This window comes from Coptis chinensis, chromosome 7 (genome assembly GCF_015680905.1).
Source record: "Coptis chinensis isolate HL-2020 chromosome 7, ASM1568090v1, whole genome shotgun sequence".
Taxonomy (NCBI): Eukaryota; Viridiplantae; Streptophyta; class Magnoliopsida; order Ranunculales; family Ranunculaceae; genus Coptis; species Coptis chinensis.
This window is the reverse complement of record NC_141462.1, coordinates 96086566-96110556: the sequence shown is the minus strand read 5'-3', so window position 1 is coordinate 96110556 and position 23991 is coordinate 96086566. Positions and strand designations below refer to the sequence as shown.

Genomic DNA, 23991 nt, shown 5'->3' with positions numbered 1-23991 from the left:
GATCCCTAGATAATAGATCTTGGGTACGTAGGCAGCCATTATTTGGTTCAGTTTCATCTCCCCCAACATCAAATTCATCTGTTTCTTAGTGTGTTTTTTACCATTGCTCTCGTTGTGTTGAAGCAGTTTACTGCCGAAATATAATTGGCACCGTCTGTGGGGATTTTAGAATTCATTATCACGTGAAACAATCAAGATGGTAAGCACAAGAAGCAAACCAAATAGTCGACATATTCCTCCTGCTAATAATACTCGCAACCCTCGAAATTCAAATCTGCCAATGCAAGAACCGTTGAACAATCAAGTTGATCCTAGTGGTAGGATCAATTCTCAACATCCGATTGTAGCAGCGCAACCGCCACCGCCATCGCAAAGGGCCGTACAACCGCCGGCACCAACCCAAACAGCCTTGCAACAAGAAAACTGACAAGTCAGTAATCCTCTATGCGGTCCGCGCCGTCATCCATCCATGTCGATCCTTCCGGTTGACATGGATATGGACGTGGACATTACTCTCCGCGCCAACTAATGGAAAAGGTGATAGTAATGTTTTAATTCACCCCTAATACGGTTGAGCGGGAGTTACGACAAGTCAAAAATTTAAATAGGAACTTGAAAAGGAAGCTGGCAAATAGGCAAAGGCCGGTGGACAATGCTGCAAATTCAACAACATCAAGGCGACCACGAAGGGACGCAGGCCATTCCAGTGTATGGGACCGTCTTGAAGAACCACTTCATCGTCCTCAACAACGTGTTATTTCTCAAACACAATCAACCAGTGCACGCTCTAAGAGTAATGACCCTATTACCCGTACTTATGGGAAGAATCGGATTGGCAGGGATAACTACTACCCTAGACATGTCCGATCTCAAAGGGAAGATTTACCTCTGAGAAGCAATTTCAGGGAAGAACGCCATCCTCCGAGATATGTCCGACATGATTGGGAAGGCGGGCATCCCAGACAAGAGCAACAAAATATGGAGAAGTGGTATGATTATTCCGACCACCCGACCAAGGGTGACTACCGGCTTAGACAGGCTGGTTACAGGGATAGACAAAGACAATCACCGGTCGGAGCTGATCGTGGGTACCGCCAAAGATCTCTAACTCCAATAAGAGATAATGGAAGGTATCCTTCTCCACATGGGCACGACCGGGGGCATCCAGTTGTTCGAGCCAATACTTTAACTCTAACAGAACAACAGTTGAAAGAGTTGATTGCAAAAGAACTTAACGATAGAGAGTCAAGGGATGTAAAAATGAAAAACTTGACAATCAATGATGGCGTACTTGATAAGTTTTCGATCGACATTCAAGAAGCTTACCACCATCCCGACTTCAAACAACCCGATTTTGAACTTTATGATAAGTCCGAAGGAGATCCTGGCTTGCATGTTCTATCGTTCAAAAATAAGTTGGTGTTATGGGGTGGAGATGACCCGCTTATATGTAAGCTCTTTCCATCAACTCTAAAGGGAGAAGCATTACGCTGGTTTAGTGAATTGCCTTCAAGATCAATTCACCAATTCAATGAACTAGAAAATCAGTTTGTTAATCATTTCCGCCACAATTGCAAGACGCCAAAGGATGTCGACTCACTTTTGAACATCAAGCAACAATGTGACGAAAAGTTAAGTACTTTTGTTATTAGGTTCCGAAAGGCAGCAGCAGATGTTCCAGAAGTTTCTGATGGGATGCTTCTTTTCGCCTTTAAAGAAGCATTATATTATAAAAGAGATAGAAGTTCGAACTTCATTGTAAGGGACCTTTACCACTCTCTAATTAAAGATGTCCCTAAAACTTGGTACGATCTGTATGTGAGGGCTGAATAACACATCCGTATCGAGGAGAACCTATCGGCGAAAGTAGCAAGAGACAAAGATATTCGGAGTAAAGATTTTTCTGACAGCAAGAATTCTAAGCCGAAGCAAGGACAGTCAGATCAACAGCATAACGATGGAAAGAATGACAATCAGAAGCAAGTTAGTTTCAATCGTGGATGGAAAGACTCTACCCGAGCTAAAACCCGACCCCGCCAATGCCAAGTACTCATTATATATATGAGAAGTTGAAAAGTGGGAATCTTCTTTCCCGCCTTATCCACTTCGAGAAAATACCAAAGGGACAAGGGACAAAGCCTTGCGGTGTAAATTCCATAATGACTATGGCCATGAGACAGAACTTTGTCGCTCTCTCCGGGGTCGGATTCAGAAATTAGTGGAGAAAGGACTTTTAAATGAATATCTTATTAAAGACTCTCAACAGTGATTCTTTGCGAACTTATGAGCATGTCATTAATGTTTCCCATTCTCATGTTGAGTCTCTTTCCAAAAGTCAGAGTAAGAATCAAAAGCGTTTGAAAGTTAGTTATGTTGGTGAGTTTAACCGTATCAACAAAGTCGATTTTGTCAAAGGAATCCAGACTGAGACTTCTGAAGAAGAGCCCCTCCGATTCAATGATGATGATCTCCTTGGTGTATATCACCCTCACTATGACGCAGCTTATAATTTCGTGTCTATAGGTGTTTCTCGTGTTCAACGGGTAATGATCGAACCGCGGGGGCCACCTCCAAATGATCATTTTCAATGGATGTTATTCTCAGATGCAACTTCGCGAGGGTATGATCATCGCCGAAAACAATCCTATCATCGGTTTTGATGGGACAACATTTTCAGTGGTTGGAAGAATTACCTTACCAATCAAATTAATGAACAAAGAAGTTGAGCTTCGATTTCTTATTGATGGATATCGATCCTACTATAACACAATTTTGGGCAGAGATTGGATACATTCCATGGGGTCAGAGTCTCCACATTTCATCGGTGTGTCAAGTTCCCATTCTCCGGGCATATTTGCAAGGTTAAGTAGTGACCAGGTATCTGCCCATTCTGTCATGACAAAGCAATGGATGACTATAAAAAATCTGAAGTTTGAGATAATACGATCCTTGCAAAGCCACCCTAATTCTGGTTGCCAAGCGTGCCCTCCATCTATAATATTGAGGCTTATGTGCAAGGGCTGCCTACAGTGGATCGACTTTTGGAAGTACAAGTAGGAGATTCAGCAGAAGAAACCACTTTTATTTATGTTGAACTTTCGAAAGAAACAACAAGAGTTGGTTTCCCTTTACAGACAAAATAAAGCGTATCTTCGCTTTGAAAATTGAGGAAATGCCGAATAGACCCTTCGGTTGTCTGCATCATAAACTTGACATTGATCCAAGTTTCAGGGCCGGTTAAGCCAAAAAAGAAGAATGGCAATGGCACCTCGATCGAAGCTCAAAGTTAAAGAGGAGATTGATAAGCTACTTGCGGTTAACTTTATCCGACGAGTTACTTACCCAAAATGGCTTGCTAATGTTGTCGCAGTGCCAAAAAAGAACGGACAAATCAGAATTTGTATTGACTTTACAAACCTTAACGCAGCTTGTCCGATTCATCCGTATCCATTGCCACTAATTTCCGAACTAGTGGATGCCACTTCGGGATTCCAACGCCTATCTTTCATGGATGCTTCTTCAGGGTACTACCAGATCTCTTTGAATGTTGATGACCAAGAGTTCACCGCTTTCATTACCGACCAAGGCATTTTCTGCTACACTGTTATGCCTTTTGGTCTGAAAAATGCCGGTGCAACCTACCAAAAGTTTGTCAATACAATTTTTTTCCGATCTGTTGGGGATAATAATGGAGGCTTATATTGATGATATAGTCGTTAAATCGAAGCTTACTGGTGATCATCTTTCCGATCTTCAACTTGTTTTTGATAGGTTTAATAAGTATAACATGAGACTCAATCCCGCCAAATGTTCTTTTGGCCTCTCTTCTGGAAAATTTCTGGGATACCTCATGACTCGTAGAGGTATTGAGGCTAATCCTAATCAGATACGTGCCGTTATTGATATGCCATCACCAAAAAATAAGAAGGAAATTCAACGACTTACTGGTCGGCTTGCCGCTCTTCATAGATTTATTTCTAAATATTCCGATCGTTGTCATCCCTTCTTCCGGACTTTAAAGGGGCAAAGAACTTGGAATGTTGATTGTGAGATGGCATTGCAACAACCGAAGAAATATACTTGGTCGGGTCTCCTATATTGACAAGTCCTTCAACGGGTCAACCTATTGGCATATACCTAGCAGCTACAACTCAAGTTGTTAGTGCTGTTCTTTTCGTCGATGATGGTAGACCCGTCTTTTTTATCAGTAAGACGTTAACCGGAGCTGAGTCTCGTTATTCAAAGATGGAAAAAATTACACTTGCATTGGTTCATGCCGCTCGTCGGTTAAAACCATACTTCCAGGGGAGGTTGGTCAGAGTTTATACTGAGTATCCCTTACGCAAGATCTTTCGTAATGCACAGGAATCAAGCAGATTAGCCGAATGGGAAAGTTATCTTAGTGCATATAGCATTGTCTTTGAAAGTCGTACTGCTGAAAAAGGACATGTTCTAGCTTCTTTGATAGCTGATTTTCCGATTGATGATTCTCCTATTGACGATTTCTTGCGCCAAGAAGAATCTATGGAAGACATTCGCCACCAATAACCGGGGCGAATTTAAGACCAACTTGCAAACGCAATTCCTAATCCCATTGACCTATGGATTGTTTATTCGGATGGCTCCCATAATAAATGGGTCCGAATTGGATGCATTTTTGTTAAACCCGGCGGAGAGAAGATTGAGAAATCTGTGCGACTTGGCTTCGCCGCTTCAAATAACGAAGCCGAGTATGAGGCTGCCGTTTGTGCCTTGAGAACAGCTTTGAAACTAGGGGCACGAAAGCTCCAGTTATACATGGATTCTCGCCTTGTGGCCAATCAGTTTGGCGGGTCTTTTGAAGCAAGAGATGACCGTATGGCGGCTTATCTTGGTTTGATACATAGCCTTGCTCGACAATTTGATAGCATCTCTATCACTCAAAGACCCCGAAATGACATACGTCATGCTGATTCATTGGCTTATCTCTCCGCCGCCGTTAGAAGCGAAGAGTCAAGACACATCACTGTGGAGTTCCAGAAAGAGCCAAACATTGACTTTACCGAAAAAGAATTGCATGACTTGTATGTACATGAAAGCAATTACTTGTTTTGCTTGTATGCAACAGCGAAATACGACCCACGTATAATCGCACCAATCATGACTCGGAAGCGGAAAAGGGAGATGGAAAATTCACAACATGACCATACTTTGGATCTTCCATTAGAATCTGTAGATCCGTTTGTTCCTCCTGAATTCGCTCCCGAAACAGATAGTGAGTTGGTACATGAAGCAGATGATAGTCATGAAGTTCCCAATATGATACTATCGAGGCCGATGATGATCTCCGATCCAAGATTGGTGTCTTCCTTATATCCACTACTTGCAAGTTTCTTCGCTTCGCCCGAACCAAAACTTCGCTGAAAATAATCAAACGATGCATGGAAGTTTTGGTGATATCTCATTCTTGACGGAAGTTTGCAATTATATTGCAAAGGCTCAAACTTAAACCCTATGTTGCGATGCCTCTCAAAACAGGAAGGACTTCAAATTTTGGAAGAGATTCACTCCGGCTTATGAAGCCACTCCAAGGGGACGAAGTTTAGCTCATAAAGCTATGACCGCGAGGGGCTATTGGTGGCCAAAGATGCAAAAGGATGCAAAACACCTATCGAGAGGTGTGAGCCATGCCAAAGCACGACAATATGAGAGTAAACTCCCTATTACTAAGTTGCATCCCATGCTAAGCCGTGGCCATTTACCAAATGGGGCTTAGACATTATTGGTCCTTTTACCTAAAGCTCCGGGTAATATCGATTCCTTCTTGTGGCAACCGATTACTTTACCAAATGGGTAGAAGGAAAGCCTTTGGTCCAAATCCATGCTTCCAATGTCAAAATGTTTTGTGGAGAAATATTGTTTGTCGTTTTGGCATCCTGCGCGTACTTGTATCGGATAATGGTAAACAATTCGATCTTTGAAGAAATTAAATCGGTTAAATGCTAATTTGAAGATACGGCATAACTTCTCCGCACCTTATCATCCAAGTAAGCCAATGGGCCGGGCGAAGCCACCAATAAGGTGATTTTGGCCAACCTAAAGAGGCGTTGACCGTAGCCAAAGGAAATTGGGTCAAGGAGTTACCGGTATCTTGTGGGCTTATAGGACAATGCCAAAATATTCAACTGCATTATCTCCTTTTAACCTTGCATATGGTGCTGAAGCAGTTTTACCTACAAAACTGATTTCCAGTACATCTCGGTCAGTTGCGGTTGAAAGTTGAAACAGGTTCCAATGACACTACTTTGGCTTAGTCAAAAGCTCTTATTGATGAGGTTCGCTTCTACGAGGGACTCTACAGACTTATTAAGTATCAAAGTCGACATGAAACGGAACTATAACAAGAAGATCCGTCCTAAGTCTTTTGCTACTGAAGACTGGGTTCTCTGTAGAAACCCAAAGCTTATAGAATCAGGAAAGTTTGGAGAAAATTGGCAAGGACCCTACATCATAGATCGTCCAGCATCTAAGGGGTCATATTTCCTCCGAACTATTTCTGGAAGAATGATAGAGAAGCCATGGAATGCTTACCACCTTCGCAAGTTTTACCGTTAGGAAATGTTTTGCATTTTTACATTACTCCATCAATAACAAATCTATCCATCTATGTAGTTCGTTCTATTTTATCCATCAATAAAGACATTCAACTTCCATTCTCTTAGTATGGTTGTCATTTTACATTACTCTATTCTTCTGTACTCTTACTTTCAACAATGTCATTCATTAACGTTCATTCCAGAAAGGTCATCCATATTATGCCTTTTTCGGTCAAAGTAAGTCGCATTCATGCCTACTTGATGGAAATCCGAGTCAATAAGATGGTTATTCTTGCTCGGAATAATTATTGCAATACTCCCACAATACAATATCCGTGTTGATTCCACTACTAAGGCAATGGCGTTGTTTTTTACTTTGGTCCCAGTGCACGGATAACGACTTTGCACCTGTGACAACTCCAACAGTTGTCAAACCTTGCTTCACGTTCGGTACAAATATTTTGACACCTGAATAGCTAGGTTCATTAAAGATGATCATGTCCCCTTTGCCTTTCAATAACTTTCTCCAATGGTTCTATATTGGGAGGTTTTTCTCTCTACATGGGGGCGTCTCGTTCTTTTACATTCATAAATTAACAACACTAAGTTTTATGCAGGTATGTTATCTGACATCACATGATATTCAATAGCAAACACATACTTTATTTTTATTTTCATAAAAAGAATTTTTAGCTCTATGGTATTACATACTCGCAATCACATGATCATTGGTTTGGGAAAATCCAATGGTTCCTTCCCAACTTTTCGCATATACAACTCGTACAAATCTTTGTAATTCATCTTTTCACGTTCTAGTTCATCTCCCATTTCTATTAAAGTCTATGTCAATTGTCTTACGGACAATTCACAGTGTGCCATTTGCACATGATCTTGGCCGAGCCGCTCGTTTAAATCTGTCATTCGCTTGTTATTTTTCTCTACCTCTTTTTGCGCACGTTTAAGTTCCTGATCTTTGGTCGCCACGAGTGACTTCAATTCTATCACATCTGCTTTTAAGTGTTTGTGTTCCTCCATTATCTCACAGGCTTTCCCAAATTCTTCGTACGATCTCTCCTCTGCTTCTTCCGTCCGCTCGGTTAAGTTTTTGTTTTCGTCTTCTAACTCTCTGATGGTTCCGCTTAACGCTTTGTTTGCCTCTTCCAATTTTTGGTTGAGTATCTTCACTTTCTCTATTTCTTCTAAGGCATTGACTTCATTCGGAACGATATTTTTCTTCGCGACTTTTTCATGAATTTCTTTGGCCCGTACTACCGCCGTTTTAACCTGTGGCAAAAAATATCTGATTTTTTCAAACTTAAACACAAGTTTGCAATAACTGATAAAAATAATACTATCATACCTGGTTTATACTATCGAAAATCATTAACATTGCTCTGTCATATTCTCCGATGTTCTCCGTATTCTGGTCACATTTTTGATATTTTTCGAGCCCTTCCATTGGCGTAATCCCGGGCGATCCCTTCACTTCGTCTTCCAAACTTGAACATCTCTGCTTCATCTGCCATTTTCATCGGTTTAGTGTTGGACACAAATTTCTTTACCATCCTAACGCAATAGTAAAAATCAACGGTCAACTTACTGTTAACAGATTCTGTGGTTTTCCTCCATGAGTAGTATTACCCCTGACAGTACTTGCCAGTGGTTGTTGGATTCTTTGCTCCTGCATTTTGCTTTGCCGTTTATTTTCTTTCACCGACTTTGTGTTCTTCGCTGCACTATCTTTTGTAAGTATCACTGTTTCGTTCTTTTCCTGTATATACCAAACCAGAGCGAGATATTACATCTCTCTACACTTTTACATATCTATGTTTTCTACGGTACATACCTTTTCCTCTTTGTGTTGAGAATGTATTATTTTTCGTTTGGGCTGTTTTGTGCATTGTAGTCTCGTCCCTCGAGGCATCATACATTGTGACGTTGGTTGTCTCTCGTAGTCTCCGTTCGCCCGTTTTCTTGTGGAACATCTTCTTTTGTACAATTCGCTATTTGTATTTGGCAAGCTCAGCACTAATTCTCGTTGTGTTAATTCCGTTCCATCTTCTTTTTCACTATCGCTATCGCTGCCAAATATTGCATTTCTGAGACTCTTATTCTTCTTCGCCATTTCACTATGTGTTTCCATGGACCTATCGGGCCGTTGTTCGATACCCCCATAGTGTCGAAAATCAACAATATCATCAAAGTAGCTCAAATCTACCAATCTTTCGTCAGAACATTCATGAAAGAAGAAACAAAGGTTGTTCTCCACTTCCTTGTCCAATTCAATGTCTGGGAGTGTACTCGTGTCTTCTGTTAGACACAAAAATAACTCGTGTTAGTCAACAATTTACTCGTAGTACAATTTTCAATACTTATGTTTTGGCTTACACAACGCGAAAATTTCGGTCGTATCAACGCGAAAATTTCTTGAGCCCCGAACCTTCTGTTAAATTCATTTTGTAAACGGTGCGCTCTCGTAAATATTAACCAGAACGATATTGGCAGTTGTCCCGGTGCTATTTGCCACCACTCCAATAATTGCGCAATTTCTTTGCTTAACGGAATTACATTCCTACAATTTAATTGTGTATAAGCCATTACTACTTCATCTTCTTCGACTTTCGTTTCAAATTCTTACACTTCATCCATCTCAAATTTCTCGAGTCCTAGTATTTTCTATATTTCCTTAAGCGACCATCGACGCGGTTCCAGGTAATCGCTGTATCTGTCACCTTCTTTCCACCTCACCAAGTCTGCGATCGTCATCGAGTTTTCTTCTCGAGTGTTTTTTCGCTTGTTTGATACGGTCGTTTCTCCCTGTAAAAAAAGGTCAGAAAGCAACAAAATCGGGTTCACTGGGCCATATTAAAGGAGCGCAAGTATGGTGCCCCTCCTTTACTGGCAGTGCACGGTATCATATTTTATTGAAACAAGTTTTGAATGAGGCGCCATCGTCTGTATCGTCTGTTTCATGTTTCTTCCACATGCAACTTCAGACAAACAAGCCATAGTCTATCTCTAAATGCTTAATGGAAAGAGAGATATATAAAAACGCATGCAAGAGTTATGGAGACTGGTTATATGACCAAAGACGTGGTCAACAATCATCTACAAAAACAAAACAAAAAAAAAAAACTTTATCAAGGGGTTCATGGTCTTCACGACCTGTTGGGATATGCTCGCTGCCGGTTCCTTTGAGAAACTTGTGTATACATGCCAGGTGTTGTATAGCATCTCTCAAATCTTCTTTGTATCGGGCAAGATGCACAAAAGATTTTTGAAGCGCCCGATGCGGGGGTGTGCTTTGTGAATAAGCCGTTTTTTTTTTCGTGATCTTTCCGATCAGTTTTACGGGTGCGATAGAAGATTGGATGTAGAAGATGAGAAGAATGTTTCCCTGAAACCAGAGGACCGTATAAATAAGCAAACACAGTACTAACCTTTTTTCGTCTTCAACACCAACAACGGCACAGTACGGACGCTCGATCACTCTCACAATGGTTTACTTGTCTTTTCTTCTCAGTTTACTGCTAGCTCGATCACACATATCTCTCTTTGAGGTTTGTGGTACGTAGGGGTTTGTTTTTCAGAACTCTCTACTTATGTTCTCTGTTTTTTTTTTTTTTCATGAAACCATCTATTTTTATAGTTTTTTTCCGAAACTTGCGATGGTCCAGTGTCTAATTCCTTGTGTAAGTCTATTATACAAACCGACTTTAGATGGGTGACGCAATTCTAAGCTTTATCCAATCCGGATTAAATTTTGGAGTCCTAGTTTTATGTGCTGTACACTTCTTTTATTTTTCTTTATGCTCATTTATCACGCTACTCGTGTTCATATTTCGGAACAAATTTTTGACTCTTGTACATTTTTCGAATTCCAATTATTTCGTTCACAATAATTCGCGAATTTTTTTCAACAGTTTTCAACGGTCTAATCCTAGTCTCGCTATTCTACTGGCACGTGTCGTCGACATCACTTTCGCATTGTTACGTAATGCGTTCGGTACAGTGTTCGTCACTCAATTTCTTTTGAAATTTTATTTATGTGCATCTTTTATTCTATCTGTGTGTTTTCGGCCGTTTTTTATTTAACTACGTCATTGCATCCCGTATACGTTAATTTGACATTTTTTCATTTCCGATAATTCACGAATTTTTTCCGATTATCAAATTTCCTATCGTTTACGTTCACACGACACTTTATTATACATTTCGCTTACTATTTTCGTATTCCATTTTTTCCTTGTTTTTTCTTCTCTTCTTTGCCATGTGAACTTTGTTCTCATAACAAAAAGGGGGCGGTGTTTCGACCTTCACATACGTGGCAAACTCCATTAGTAGGGGTCTCCATTTTATTCGTTTAATCGACAGGGCTAAAGCCCAATTCGCAATACCATGGATCAATGTACAGGCCCATTAACTCATGTGTCTAAGGCTGAACTTTAGCCACATGGCTTGCCACTAATGTACTTTGATTTATGTCCAGATTCATTTCTTATCAAAGAGATAGTTATCAGTTGACAGTTATATTCTATCATAATTACTCAAGATACAAGATTACTTGAGCTACAAGGACTCTCTACTCTACCTCTATAAATACCAAACTATTTTTCATAAGGAACTACGTTGAAACTTAATCCCTAGATAATAGATCTTGGGTACGTAGGCAGCCATTATTTGGTTCAGTTTCATCTCCCCCAACATCAAATTCATCTGTTTCTTAGTGTGTTCTTTACCATTGCTCTCGTTGTGTTGAAGCAGTTTACTGCCGAAACAAAGAATATCCTGCAATACTCCACTTGGATAACATAATTTTCCAAGATATAGTAAATCATTAAAAGCTTGATTTATCCTGGGTCTCACAGCAGATATGCACTGTCTTATATAGGAATAGGTTAGAGTATATTATTACTCTTCAGTGCTAACTGAGTCACAAACATAATTTAGTTGGCCTTTTGAACCTAGATTTTAGGATCTCCAGTCAACTAGGTTGGTTTTTCTATTATGAGGACTCTTGATTGATTATCTCAAAGACTTTAAGCACATTCCCCTTGATAATCTTTTCACTTGCTCTCTTGTTAAACATTTTGTAAGTAGATCCGCAATGTTATCTTTTGACCTTACATAGTCGATTAAGATAACTCCATTTGAGAGTAATTGTCTAACGGTGTTATGTCTACGACGTATGTGTCGAGAGTTCTTGTTATACATGCTACTCTGTGCTCTACCAATAGTAGATTGATTGTCACAGTGTATACACACTGCTGGCACAGGTTTAGCCCAATTTGGAATATCCTCTAAAAAATTTCAAAGCCACTTCGCTTCTTCTCCAACCTTGTCCAATGCTATGAATTCTAATTCCATAGTAGACCTCGCTATGCACGTTTGTTTTGAGGATTTTCAAGAAACAGCTACACCTCCAAATGTAAAGACATCCACTTGTGGACTTTGAGTCTTTAGTGTCAGATATCCAATTAGCATTGCAGTACCCTTCTAGAATGGCTTGATATCTTGTATAGTACAAACTAAAATTCTAAATATACTTTAAGTATCCCAAAACTCTCATTATGGTAGTCTAATGATCTCTACTAGGATTACTCGTATATCGACTTAGCTTGCTCACAGAGTATACTATGTCATTTAGGCCTTGTATAGTTCATGACATACATTAAACTGCCAAGTATACGAGAGTATTCTAGTTGAGATATGATATCTCTAGTATTTTTGGCTTAATGAAGATTTACGTCAACTGGTGACCTTTTTGGTGTGATGTTATATTTCTTAAACTTTTCAAGAATCGTCTCAATGTAATGAGATTGTGATAGAACAAGTCCATCCTCCGTCCTAGATATCTTAATTCCTAGGATAACATCAGTGACACCTAAATCTTTCATGTCAAACTTATTAGACAATATTTGTTTGGTAGATTTTATGACATCCATATTACTACCCAAAATTAATTAGCATATCGTCTACATATAGACGTACAATGACACATCCATTTTGAGTGATTTTGACATAGACACACTTATCACACTCGTTTATTTTGAAACCGTTTGACAACATTGCATTGTCAAATTTCTCATGCCATTGCTTAGGTGCTTGCTTTAATCTATATAAGGATTTAACAAGCTTGCAATCTTTCCTTTCTTGTCCAGGAGCAATAAACCGTTCGGGTTGTTCCTTGTATATTTCTTTATCTAACTCACCATTCAAAAATGTCGTCTTTACATCCATTTGATGTATCTAAAATTCATGTATTGATGTTATTGCTATTAGTATCCTTATGGAAGTTATTTTTGTCTCAAATCCAATCTTTCCTTTTGTTTAAAGCTTTTAACCACAAGTCTAGCTTTATACTTGTCGATTAATCCATCAGTCTTAAATTTCTTTGTGAATATTCACTTATATCTCAAAATCTTGGAACCTGGTGGTAAATCCACCAATTCCCATGTATGATTTTGCATTATGGATTCAATCTCGTTATTTATTGCTTCTTTCCAATAAGTAGCTTCTGGAGATGACATTGCATCCTTGAACGTTTGAGGATTATTTTCAAACAAGTATGTTAGAAAATCAGGTCCAAAAGACGTTGATGTCCTTGACCTTTTGCTACGTCTAGGTTCCTCATCAATTTCGCTTTGTGTAGGATGGTTGATAAGCACCCAAAAGTGTATTATGAAACCCCGTTGAGACATATAAATTTGGTTAACTATGTGTTTAATAATCATGAAATAAATATGTTTTCATACTTTTGCAGGTATTCGCAGTAAACTTGGAAATATGGTTTAAACCTGCAATAAAGCACGAGGAACGACATGTATATGAATTCTTCCAAATCCAAGATTTAAGCATCAAACTTCGAAAGCTCCTACCTCTTGAACCAGACTCGAATCGACAAGTGAGCTGCTTTCGGATAATCGAGGCGATGAACTTTACGCGATAGGCGGAAGTTGTAAAATTGCCCAAAGACCGGACCGCCAATCGGATTGCACATAGGACCCACTATACGAGCCCTCAAGATTGGATGAGTCATCAATCATGGAGCATGTCAAGACAAAAATGACAAATTATTGGTGCAAAGTTGACACCTTGCATGTAATTAATTAGATTAGGTGTTAATAGTGAAAAAAAAAAAGCAAGGTGTCACTTTGTTTTAATGTGGTGGATAAAAATGAAGTAAATGTGGTTTGATGTTTCACATGGGAGGAAATGAGATGTCTCTCAAATGAAGAAGAAAAAATAAAACAAGGGGGACACTCCATTTACTCCCTCGACTTCTTTTCCTTACCTTGATTATTTTAGTTCCTTAGGCATTCTTATTATTTAGTTTTTAGTTTTTAGTAAGGGGCCATTTGTTTTTACCTCTTATAAGACTTTGAGGTCTTATAACCTCTTATAAGATGTGGCCCGATTAGGACATTTTTTAGTTTGTTTTTGCCTCTTATAAGTTCTACTAGAAATGTCTTATAAGAGGCTCCACTTCTATAAGTACAAAAAATTGGATCTACTTCAAATAAGTCTTATAACTTGAAAAATGACTCAAACACCCCCGTCCATATACCCCTAGCCTCATTTCTCTCTTCTTCTTTTTTCATTATTTTATTTTCCAAATAACTCTATTACTCTAGCCACCACCGGTTACCACTACCACCACCACCAAACTATTAAAATCACCACCACCACTGCCGCCACTACCACTACCACCACCACCATCACCACAACCACCACCACTACCACCACCATCATTACCTCCACCACTACTATCACCGTACTATTAAGACTATCACCACCACCACCACTACCACTGTGCTATTAAAACCACCACTACCACCACCACCACCACTACCACCGTACTATTAAGACCAATATCATCACCTCCACTACCACCACCACCACCACCACCACCGTGCTATTAAGACATCCACCACTTTTACTACCACCACCATCACCATGCTATTAAAACCAATATCATCACCTCCACTACCACCAGGGCACCGCACTCCAATTAAGGTAGTTTTATAAAATCGATATTCTAATTATCAAAATTGATTTGAAACCTAAAAATCAAACTATCGTTTGTTTTTCAAATTAATATATTCAAGTTAAATGTGATGTAAAGTAGGGTTATATTTATCAAATAACCATCTATAAGATGTCATGTATTTGTTTTTATATTTTACAAGTTTATAAGAGGAACTTAAAATAAAAACAAACCACTTTATAAGACCATCTTATAAGACCCTCTTATAACACATGGTCTTATAAGACCCTCTTATAACTTAACCCAAAAAAACAAATAGCCCCTAAGAAAGCTTGTAATAGTTTTAATAGAGGAAACTTTGGTTTTCTTCTAGAGAATAAATAAAAAGCAAGTGAGTTTAGTTAGTTTTTCTTCTTCCTTTTCCTCTCTCTCTTTTTGTTCTTCAAGTTTGTAATCCTTTATTCCAAGGATCATGAGCTAACTTCCCTTTTGGGGAGTTAATCCAACTCATGTGAGGGAAAATAATTGTTGTTGGCTTGGTAGGTTGTTAGGAAGAACAACTAGACCTACATCCTATCCCAAAATGATAGTTGGTGTAGTGTCTAGTTAGGAATCAAGTAATAAGTTTAGAGATAAGTCATTACTTGATTCCAATTGCTAACATGTATGAGTTTAGAAATAAGCCATACATGTTAGGGATCAAGTTTTCTTCCATTAGGGCTTGCCTATGAGTCTAGGAAGAATCAAATTCACCTTTTCAAATCAACAACTAAATGTTATTTTCACATGAGGAGGATTAGCTCTCCACCTTTTCTTTGTTAAATTGTATTTTTGTCTTAGTTTCATATTTCAAATCTTAATGTTTTTCTTTAATGTTTGTGTAGGAAATAAACCTAGTATTAATATAAACTTACTCACTAGTTCCCTAAGAGTAACAACCAAGTTGTAGATGTCCTAACCTTTAGGTTGGTTCGATCCTTACTTCATCTTTACGAACGCGAAGATCGTGAGTAAGGAACTTTGAATTCGCTTTTGCACCAAATTAGAGAATCAATCTTTAAATGTAGTAAAAGTGTAATATCAATGGTTACTAGTTGCAGCAACTAAAGTTCTCTTTGTTGAACTTGGCTCTATACACATGTTATACGGAAACACATTTTCAAATAATAAAGCATTCCTTGACTCAATAATCGTATTAATATGTATATCTTGAATCTCTGATTTATGAACCAGAAAATGATATGCACTACTATTGTTTACATATCCAATGAATACACAATCAATAGTCTTGGGTCCTATTTTCACCTTCTTAAGTTTATGGACTTCCACTTTAGCAGACACCCCCATACTTTTAAGAATTTGTAAGAAGTCTGATGACCTTTCCACAATTCCTATGGTGTTTTAAGCACCTTCTTGTTAGGAATTTTGTTGAGAATGTAATTGGCGGAAAGCAAACCTCCCCCCCATAAATTATGGGGTAAACCAGAACTTAACAACATAGCATTCATCATCTCTTTTAGAATTCGGTTTTTACGTTCCGCAATACCGTTTGATTGAGGTGAATAAGGAGCCGTAGTTTGATGAATGGTTCCATGTTCATAACAGAAACCTTAAAAAGGTGATTCATATTTACCCCATTTATCACTCCTTATAGCCTTAATCTTTTTGTTTAGTTGATTTTCAACTTTATTTTTATAGTGTTTAAACACTTCAATTGCCTTATCTTTACTTCTCAACAAGTAAACATAACTATATCTAGTGATATCGTCAATAAAAGTAATGAAATACTTTTTACCATACCTCTAGTTTGCATGTACTTAAGATCACATATGTCTGTGTGTATTAAGTTTAGAGGTTTAGTACTTCTTTCAATGGAATGAAAGGATGATTTGGTCAACTTGGATTCTACACAAGTTTCACATTTATGGTGTGGGTCTATTTTTATCTTTGGCATATAGTCCAAATTAATTAATATATGCAAAATATCATAATTAACATGTCCTAATCTACCATGTCATACATGTGAAGACTCAATCAAGTAAATAGAAGATTCAACCTTATTGGCGCTCTTTGGCGCAATAGTAAAACAAGACATCCTAAAGAGCCCATCCTGAAGATTGCCCTTACCCACGAATACATCATTCTTAGTTAGTACAAATTTATCATAAACAAAGACTAACTTAAAGCCATTCTTGCTCAGCAGCGACCCAGAAACCAAGTTCTTGCGAATGTCATGCACATAGAGCACCTCATTCAGAGTTAGTTCCTTCCTAGAAGTTAACCTTATCACGACCTTTCCTTTGCCTTCAACCTTGGACGTAGAAGAGTTTCACATAAAGAGTTGTTCTTCCTTTTCCACAACATGATAACTGGTGAACATCGACTTATTGGAGCATATGTGGCGAGTAGCACCAGTATCCACCCACCATTCCGTTTCATTTCCAATCATAAGACATTCAGAAACTACAAAAGGTAGGTTCATGTCATTAAGATTGTCAGAAAGCGTGTCCATTGTCATATTTGCTTAAGTCCTTTGCTTCTTGTACTTCTTTGGCTTGCGACATTCACTTGTCTTATGTCCAGCCTTCCCACAGTTGTAGCACTTGCCCTTAAATTTAGTAGGCGTACTACTCTCTTCTCCTTGAGCTTTGTCTTGGCGCTTCCTCTTTCCCTTAGCACTTGATCCTTCCATAACATTGCCCTTTGCCACCATGGGATCCTTGCCCTTTTTCTCAGATAGACGATTATCTTCCTCACCTTTAGACGGACAATCAGTTCTTCAAGATTCATATATTTGCATTTATGCTTAAAATAGTTCTTAAATTCTTTCCAAGATGGTGGTAATTTCTCAATCATATATAGCAGCCACTTGGAGCGATTCTCCTATGGTCATTCCTTCAGCAATGACATCATGGAGGATTATTTTAAGTTCTTGGACTTGGCTTATGACGGTCTTACTATCCGTCATTTTGAAATCAAGAAATCTGCCAACTATGAATTTCTTCATGTCAGCATCTTCACTCTTGTATTTCTTGTCCAACGAATCTCAAAGTTCTTTAGCATTCTTGAACACACTATACATATTGTATAATGATATGAGTCAGCCAACCCGCTAAGGATATAATTTCTACACAATAAATCAGCATGAAACCAAACATCTTTGGCTAAAACCTTCTCCTTGTCGGTTTCATCAGGGCTTACATCAGGAGCCTTATCCCACATAAATCTTGTCATGTTAAGGGTGGTTAGATAAAAGAGCATCTTTTGTTGCCAGCGCTTGAAATAAGTTCCATTGAACTTTTCAAACTTCTCCCCATGAAGAACATAATGGGGAACATCATTAGGAACAGTAACAACAGGAATAACTGGTGGTGTTGCCATATTCTGAAATACAACTACACTTTGTTATTTCTTTAAACCAAAACAGAAAAGAAAACAGACACAAATTCTGTTCGGTAAAGAAGAAGAAGGAAAAGAAGATTTGTCTTAAGTTGTTAGGAATATACAACTTAATTGTACTTACTCTTTACCAATTACCAAACTATACAAACTTTTTGTCTTATACGTGTCTTGTACTTCTTAGTTAAATCCGAGCTTAGTGTAGATACACTATGTCCTTAAGACAGATTTTCTCTCTCACAGTGCTTGAAGGTGATGGGAAATTGTCTCCCAAGATAGAATGAATTTCCTTCTTTAGAAAGTTAACACTTCAATTCTATAGAATCAGCGAACACAACATAGTATTTGACTAAGAACAGAGGGAGAAGAGAAATATCAGAATTATGTGTGATATAGTGTGTCTTTCTCCAACTTCATCCACTATTTATAGGTGAGTGGTGCCTCTTCGAAACAACACAGTGACTCTTAGGAAAAAGTAAACAACTATTTGAAAAGTCACATGTTTCAAAAGGACACACCATTTTGGCATAAAACACTATTTCGAACTAGTGCCTATTTCGAAAGGTCACACTTTTTCAACATGATATAATGTTTTGAACCGGTGACCATTTCGAAAGGTCGCATCTTTTCGGCATAATACACTGTTTTGAACCAGTGCACTCTTTCGAAAAGGTTTTTTCTCACTTTACGTACTATTTCAAGAGAAACTCATTTCATCTCAAGTGGGATAACTTGAGAGACAAATTACTCATTCATATCTCAATAAATTTGTGCAAATCCATTTTTCTAACAATTACCACTTGCTTCTACATTTGTTTCTTCTTCCAAGAACCTCTCTGGACCGAATTCTTCTAGGTTCTTCCAGTTTTCTGGGTTATTTGCGAGCCGCCAGGAATTCACTAGAATTTTGCTTTCGGCAGGAATATCATACCCATAAAGTTTGGCATCATGGAGGTTCGTGTGTGGGGACCAATAGTGGGATTGCCATACGAAGTCTGAGGGTCTCTTTGACGGCGGCTTGGAGGTAAGGCAATTTGTTTACGTCTGGCTCAGTGACCTTCCCGGATCCAAGGATAGTGTCTAGCTCATTGCGAAGCTTTTGTTGGACTTCGGGGTGATTCACAAGTACAACAATTCCCCACTCAATCGACCACAATGTCGTCTCAATTGTTGTATTACAAACATAACATGAAGAATTAGTCACAATAATCTCCTTTCTAGTGGTAGATCTTTTAGCAACCTCAAATCTATTCCTTTGGAACTAAGATCATTATATATTCTTCTTGTTACATTTTTCTGGCTTTTGGCAACTCTAAATATTTTACATTTGCAAAACCCAATTTCTTCCTCCGATCCGTATGAGTTAGCTCAATATTTCAAATGTATTCAGTATTTCGGTGTAGTTTTAACTGCTTTAAGTTCCTGCCACCGTACTTGGGAGTACCACATTTAACAGGCAAGGGTAGAGTTCAAAGGTTTTCTCCTCTTTTGGAAAGATTTCAAAGGAAACTGGCAGGGTGGAAAGCGAAATTGTTTATCTAAGGTCGGCCGACTTACTCCTCGTAAATTCAGTTTTATCTTCATCGCCTACTCATATGATGATGTCCTGCATAATTTTACCTCCTCGCACGGATCCCGGATCGAATGGAGATTATCCGAAGATCTTTCTTATGGGGTCATACACCAGAGACAAGGAAACTACATTATTTTCCGTGGAGGGTAACATGTATGTCAAAGAATAATGGTGGACTGGGCATCAAGGAATTACAGTTACAAAATTATGTTTTACTGGCAAAGAAAGGATGGGATCTTCTGAATCCCACATCTTTATGGGCACATCAAATGAAACAGAGGTACTTTCACAACTCCAGTTTTTTGATGGCAGAAGTCAAATCTAATTCATCTGTTATGTGGAAAAACATTTGTGCAACACGAAACATTCTCAATGCTGGATCGGTCTGGAAACTGGGTAATGGTACTTCTATTAACGCATGGGAGGAAAAATGGATTCCACATACTGAGGATTTGCCTGAAATTACTGGGAAACCATTTGACTGTCCTTTTAGCTTTGTTTCTGACTTCATTAACATGGACACTAATACTTGGGACTGGGAGAGGTTAAATGAATTTTGGCCTGTAGAATATGTCGAAAGAATTGTTTCGATAATTTTAACACCAAATGAGAAGGATACTTTGATCTGGAAATGGGAGGACCATGGAGAATACTCGTGAATTCTGCATATAATGGTTGCATTCATTGATTACACCAACGTATTACACTTTAGATCGATAACAATTTTTATAGACAGTTTGGAAGATGAAAGTCTCATTCAAACAAAGATTTTTCATATGGCAATGCTTGCAAGGTGTCGCCCCAACAACGGATTTTTTGGCATCTCATCATTTTCAAGTTTATCCGTAATGCACAATGTGTGAGAGCTTTACTTGAAACTCAAAATCATGTTTTCTTTGAGTGTTCCTTTGCTAGAGCTATTTGGTGTGGCACAAATTTTAGTGGCCTTGTTGATCGAGGAGGAGTATGAATGTTGGTAGTTTTAAGGACCAGCTTATTATGTTTATTAAAATATATAAGGACGAGGGGCAAAATGGGGAAGTACAAAGGTTTGCTACTTTGTTGGGGTTTTGTGGTTTATTTTGATCGCTACTAAATGAAACAAGGTTTCAAGGTAAGCGCCCGATCCGCCTCGATACATCCACAGGCGTTGAAACACATACACCGGGTTATGGAAGTCATGTTCCGTCAAAAGCATAAAGAACAAATGCTTGTATATATTAAATGGTTTCCACCAAATGCGGGCATGGTTAAACCGAATACGACGGGGCTTCTATTGGGAATCCGTGATCTGCAGGGGGAGGATGTATTCTCAGGGATGCTGCGGGTCGTTTCATTATGGGAGCTTCGATTCCAATTTTCTTCGCAACCAGTAATGAAGCGGAATTTGTAGCTCTCTTATATGGACTCCAAATTGTGGTAGAAGCGGGATATCTGAATGTGGAGGTAGAAACAGATTCTCAATTGCTTTATAAAGTTTTAAAGGATGAAATCCTGAATTGTAACTGGTTACTAGCTCGAATTATTATTCAGATTAAGTTAGTCTTTGCGCAAAATTCCACGGCGTGCACTTCAGTTGGGTTTATAGGGAAGCAAATGGTGTCAGCAGATGCAATCGGCTTCGCATGCACTCATCAAGTAAAGAATTTTAGTATGGCGGTGTCACCAATGTACACTTTTCATCCGGACTCGCCGAGATCTGTCTTTCCTTCCGCCTTTCTCGCGGGTGTGGTGGCATGATCCCCAATGGTTGTAAATATGCAAGTCCTTTATGATGTATTAGGGTTATGTACATTACGTTTGGTATAATAAAGGTTTATTATTAATAAAAAAAAAAGTTTTCACAGAAGAAAGTCATGTGGGTGACAAATTCTTACATGTGTGATGTGTCCGACTATAGAGGGAACTAGTCAGAAATTATATAACTTCAAAAAACATTTTTCTCAACTTCCTATCTTTATTCTTTTAAAAAAACAGTGTTATTTTACTATATAAAAAAATATGGGGAATGGGTTCAATGAACAGTATTTTCACGTGCGTCCCGTCACAGAGACATTTTCGTCTTTTTGCGCTCTCAAAGGTGGGTAGAATGGTCTTTTCAATGCTTAAAATTATTTCTCTAGATTTCTCAATTTTTCCTCTATCTCTTCGGTCTCTCCCTTGGTCTCCCTCTTTCTGTCTGTGTAAAAACTTTGAGCTCTCCTCCCATCTCTCTTAATTTCTCATCTCTCTATAAAACTATAACTCCTTTCATCTCCCCTTTTCTCTCTTTGTTCAGTCTTCATCAGCCAAGTTCATACGAAATTATTTCTGCTTTCTGCTACATTGATCTAATTCGACAAAACGGTAAGATTTTATATTGTTGTTTTATTTTATTTTATTATTATTATATATATTTTTTTATCATTTGTCTAATTTCTTATTTATTTGATTGTTTGTTATATTATAGTTTAGTGGAGTTCACTTTCTTTGCTTGATAGCGTTCGGTCATCACCTCCCCCCATCTCACTATCTATACTATACAAATCACAAATCACACTTCACACCTCTCTTCTTCTTCTTCTTCTTCTTATTTAAACCATGATACCACCATTTAAGTTATTTACACCAAACCATACAATTTCTATGATAAAATTTAGCGACAAATAAACTCAACGAATGTGAATCAAATAAAATTAAAGAAAAACATAATAAAAGAAGGGTCTGGGAAGTCACACGAGCTTGCACAATCTTTCAAGAATGTAAACGAATTCGTTCTAGAATATCATATTGTCATTTTCATATAAAAGACTCAATTCGTAGTACCAACAGCTAAACTAACATACTTTTAAAGTCAAGACAGATGAACTAGTAACTTTTACAAAGGAATAAAGTTTAAACTGGATGACAGAAAAGAAGCAAAATTAAATTAACCTGAATAGAGCTTGAACCCACCTGTGGAAAAGCAACTTAAACAGAGAAGAAATAATATTTCCATCAGCAAAATTTGAGTAGCAATAAAAATACAGCGCTTGAGGAATTGAAAAAATGAAAGTAAAAACAATTATAAGATGGGGGAAACAATTATTTTGTACCTCAAGTGTCGATTTTCAACAAATCCTTCAAAATCAGTTATATGTAAATTGAAAATAAAATAAAAAACCGTGGAGGGAGAGATAGAGAGAAGTGAGAGAGGAGATCGAGCAGATGAAGAGAGAGATGTGAGTGAGAGAGAGAGACAGAAAAGAGCGACTATCTCTTTTGAGAGCGAGCTGTGAATGAGAGAGGGAGACGAGAGCAAGAGATGATAGTGGCAAATTTTTTCTTGACCTAGTGGACAAATTTCGACTGGCAAAAGAGTTTAGGGGAAGAGGTGGATTCTATTTTCCCACTTCTAGTTGAAAAATATCATTATCCGGTTAAAAGATAATAGTGTTTGTCAATGTCCTTAAATGCATCCAAACACTGGTAAATGGTGCCACTAGTAGGAAAATAAAATTCGTCACCTCCATTTGCCACTAAACAAATACAGCAAACGTTAGAAAATAGAGGAGAGAGTGAGAGACAAGTCGACCACATTTACACAAGTCTACCAATTTAATTGGTAGATGCATTCATGCAATTATGAGAGTTGCCTCATAGTACCGGATATTGTGAACTGACACTACCCATCACTGACATTGCAATTAAGGAGGAGCAGTGACCAAGCGAGTCGATGCCGTGGCTGATTAATATTGACTCAATTAACTGGTAACGTGGCAAATTCTCTCATTGTGTTTCTTTTTTAGTTATTATATATGGAACTTAGCAATCAAACACATACTCGATTCTTTTTGCACCACGCGCTTTAGTTAAATTAAATGTCATTTTTCCTCACAGATCAATTATTTGTCGAGAAAATTACGGTTCTTCACATTCACAGATCAATTATTGTTGAGAAAATTCTTGAGAAATTTATTTATTTTTCAATAATATTGAGAAAATTAAGGTTCTTCACACTCACAGATCAATTAGTGTATACTAATGTTTGACATATCATCACTGCTACAATTAAATTCACAATATCTCAGTATCAATTTTGAACGGAATCTTATATAATTTAATTTGAAATGCTGAAACTTTGAAGTGATTTATGAGATTCTAGAAATTCAGAATATCTTTAATATTTTAATAATTTTGCCTCCCACCTACCGTGATGCAATAGTAAATAAATATTTTAAAAAATGTGATTCTTGGTTTTTTTTTATGCCAGTTTTTAAATTTCTAAAAAGCTATTCAAATATAAATATAAAAATTATTATACTAAAAGGTTAAATTAATTATTCTCTCTCAGCTATTTTTTTTTTTCACTTTTTTGTATGTATGGTAACATGTGCACCATAATAGTAAAACTTAAGGTGGTTATAATGCGCACGGGCCGAATTGTAAAGTCTGATCCACAGATCCACTAGTATAGTTATGGCCATGGACCAAAATAT

General features: G+C 38.0%; 1 protein-coding gene across 1 annotated transcript; it reads right to left on the bottom strand.

The window, feature by feature from the left end:
• Window positions 1-7215: 7215 nt before the first annotated feature.
• On the bottom strand, window positions 7216-23196 carry LOC147490277 (uncharacterized). Its single transcript, XM_086572056.1, has 7 exons — window positions 22609-23196; window positions 22448-22482; window positions 9016-9392; window positions 8422-8885; window positions 8176-8346; window positions 7936-8094; window positions 7216-7859 (listed from the first exon to the last, which is right to left on the bottom strand). Exons 3-7 carry the CDS (start codon window positions 9029-9031, stop codon window positions 7416-7418), a joined length of 1254 nt encoding a protein of 417 aa, XP_086428182.1. The 5' UTR covers window positions 9032-9392; window positions 22448-22482; window positions 22609-23196; the 3' UTR covers window positions 7216-7415.
• Between the last annotated feature and the right edge of the window lie 795 nt (window positions 23197-23991).

What these genes read in the sequence shown, in the direction of transcription:
- LOC147490277 (XM_086572056.1), bottom strand. An exon ending in CTCAACACAAAGAGGAAAAG is followed by an intron (nt 8,347 to 8,421) that starts GTATGTACCGTA and finishes TGGTATATACAG; the next exon opens with GAAAAGAACGAAACAGTGAT. An exon ending in TTTTCGATAGTATAAACCAG is followed by an intron (nt 7,860 to 7,935) that starts GTATGATAGTAT and finishes TTTTTGCCACAG; the next exon opens with GTTAAAACGGCGGTAGTACG.